Source organism: Chionomys nivalis, chromosome 15 (genome assembly GCF_950005125.1).
Source record: "Chionomys nivalis chromosome 15, mChiNiv1.1, whole genome shotgun sequence".
NCBI lineage: Eukaryota > Metazoa > Chordata > Mammalia > Rodentia > Cricetidae > Chionomys > Chionomys nivalis.
The window spans coordinates 57785760-57788871 of NC_080100.1; the positions used below are offsets into that span (position 1 = coordinate 57785760).

Genomic DNA, 3112 nt, shown 5'->3' on the forward strand with positions numbered 1-3112 from the left:
TGAGGGCCCACTATCAATATCAATAGTGTAGCAGAAATCACAGGCCTTGAACAAAACCAATGACTCATTATAATGAACACTTGCAAGTTAAGATGTACAGACTAAATGTATACTGTGTGACTCAGTGTGTCACACTACAGCATTCAAAAGGAGATTTTGTTTTTCATTTAAATTTTATTTTATTTCATTTGGGAGGAGGCATAGTTTGCAAGGGCAGATACTAAGGGATGAGGAGAGGTTGGATCAGGATGCATGACGTGAAATACACAAAGAATCACTTAATAGCTTAAAAATAGTTAATCCTAAAGGATGTTCATATGAGCAACAATTATTTAAAGGAATTTAGAGAGTTTGTTAGACACAGAAATTTAATGATGCAAAGAAGTCTTCAATCCAACTCTTTTATTTCTGAATGCTTAAAAAAAATATCCATAGAGTGACAAGAAGAGGGATGAGTTGGAAGTCCCATGGCCTATTACTCTCCCCTTTAAGTTTAACAGAAATGCTCTTAAGACTTTGGGTTACATATATCTCTTAGTTTCTTAGAACTGGCAAAAGGCGTTATGCAGAAAGAGTAGCAGTTAGAACACATCAGAAGAGGTTCCAACCAAGGGTCCACAGTAAAACTTAACAAATGGCAATTATCCATAATACAAGTTTACTAATAATATACATTTTTTTAGTTGGGTTATATAAGGAGGTACAACATTTTAGGGGGACATTAAGAGACAAAGTTAATGAGAAATTTTTTTTACATCTATATAAACATTTGTGTTGTTAAGTAAGGCTAAGTGCAATTGCATAATGGTCTGTATCATGTACCTGAGTTATATACAAGAGTGCAGTAGCTATAATTAGTTCTTCCATCAGACTCTTGCACAAGGAACAAGCACCTGGAAGATTTGTAAAAAGAAACAAGTTAAATTTGCAGCTGATTGATGATTTAAAAGAGAAATAGAATTGCATTGAGTGATTTTTATAGTATTTTCTAGCAATACACCAAGAACACTACTTGAATGTCTTGGATAATTTTCCAATACTGTGAGTTTGATGACAGAATATTTGGCAGCCTTCTCTGATCAGGGAAGTGGGTGGCTAAGGTAAAGACCCTGGAATTAGCTTTTGCTAAAAAGAAGATTTGAAGTTCAGGGGAAAGGGCATGGCCAACTGAAGCAGCACATAAGTCAAATACCATCTGGATGGTAGCCTTCCCTAGATGTTTGCACTGTTAATAGCACCCTCGTATGCCAGTTCAGGAAACATTGGCAGCAGAGTAATTGCTATTTGCCTCCATGTTCTTTAGACGTTTGGTATGTGGATGCAGACTTTAAGTTCCTTCACTGGGCAGAAAACCCCCATTGAAACATGAGGAGTAATTTAACTTTTTTATAGGATTTTCTTTAAGGAAGAGATTTTTTTGTGTGTGTGTCTAGCCTACACAGTGATAGCCAGTTTGGACTACATGACAGGAGAAGAAGCAGCAGACTTCTGGCAAATCTTATTTCTTCATGTATCTTTATCCTGTAATGAGAATGGCAAGAAATTTATTCTAATGAGATTTTTGTAACATCCAATAGAAAGGGTGCTGTTTGAGCCTGGGGATGTCCTGGCATGCAAGTGTATATCAAATTTAATTTGTTTTATTCAAGCACTTACATTTCATAATCAGTTCTTAAAATATACCTGATTTTGAATATTATTTTTTATTAAAAAGCTTCAAGTTTATTTTAAACTTTTTAGGCTTAATCTTGTGCAAATATATTGAAGGATGTATGAAGAGAGATACAAGTTGGTGTCTCCAAGTTTTTCTCTGCAAATGGGATTAGCGGTTCTGTTTTCATCCACAGAGTAGATCCTGTTCAGTGGCTCCAGCAGTTACCACTTGCCTGTGCTATAAGCTGGCCCAGTTGAGATCTTATCTTTCAGGACTTACCTAGTTAGAAATTGTTATTCATTTCCTTTGGGCTGTGGAAACTCTTTGAGAAATGGGGACAAGAGTTGATTAAGTTTAGACTCTGGGTGAGTTTAAGTGGGAGGTGAATGGCAGAAATGAGAAAGGTGACATAAACTGTGAGCTTTTATGTGGACACCTCAGATCACTTTCCATTCCATTTCATGAAGTTATCTAATATAGGTAAGATATTGAAACTAAATATCTCATTTGAGAAAGAGGTGAACACTGTCTAAAATATATTGAGCACAGATTCGGAATGAAAGTCAAACAAATGATTTGAATAGTCTAAGGACTCCACAGTGGAGCTCTTTGCTTTTTTTTTTTTTTTTTTTTCCGAATGACACTTTATTCAGTCATTTTCTTTACAACTGAAACTCTGGGAATTCAAAATTAACATCCTTGCCCGTGAGCTTCTTATACACACCAGAGAAAGTTTTCACCTTGTGCTCTACGTTGTTCTGCTGTGCTTTGTCTAAATGAACCTTTATGAGCCGGCTGCCGTCCAGTTTCACACGGATCCTCTTGCCCACAATCTTACTCGGGAAGACCAAGTCCTCAAGGATGGCGTTGTGCACTGCGGTGAGCGTGCGGCTTCTGGGGCGCTTCCGCTTATTTTTCGTATGGCTTTTCCGAGTTGGCTTGGGCAGAATCCTCCTCTGAGCAATGAAGACTACGTGTTTCCCACTGAACTTTTTCTCCAATTCACGAACCAGCCGGACTTGGATTTTTTGGAAGGATTTCAGCTGAGGAACTGGTACAAAAATTATGATGGCTTTCCGGCCACCACTAACTTCAATTTCCTTGGCCGCAGTGATGTTGAGCTCCCGCAGCTGCGCCTTGAGATCCGAGTTCATCTCCAGCTCGAGCAGGGCCTGAGAGATGCCGGACTCGAACTCGTCCGGCTTTTTACCATTAGGCTTGACGATCTTGGCGCTCCAGCTGAACATAGCTCGCCCTTACGGAGTGCCGGCTTGGAAAGAGGCCCAGCTCTCGTGAGAACTGCTCATATCCGGGTGGAGGCCGAAAAGAACTTGATTGTGTTCTTTAGAACAGATAAATAGAAACCTATGGTGGTTGCAGGATCAAGGTAAAAATGGAGGTTAAGTCTACCAATAATATGAGTTATACCTTTGAGTTTTAGATGGACCAAATGCCAAA

At 38.8% G+C, this 3112-nt stretch overlaps 1 protein-coding gene across 1 annotated transcript; it reads right to left on the reverse strand.

Annotated features, from left to right (window-relative positions):
• Window positions 1-2294: 2294 nt before the first annotated feature.
• Window positions 2295-2901, reverse strand: LOC130887464 (40S ribosomal protein S7-like). Its single transcript, XM_057789936.1, has one exon. The coding sequence runs from the start codon at window positions 2899-2901 to the stop codon at window positions 2317-2319; it is 585 nt and encodes a 194-aa protein (XP_057645919.1). The 3' UTR covers window positions 2295-2316.
• Between the last annotated feature and the right edge of the window lie 211 nt (window positions 2902-3112).

What these genes read in the sequence shown, in the direction of transcription:
- LOC130887464 (XM_057789936.1), bottom strand. Translation starts at nt 2,901, where the DNA reads ATGTTCAGCTGGAGCGCCAAGATCGTCAAGCCTAATGGTAAAAAGCCG.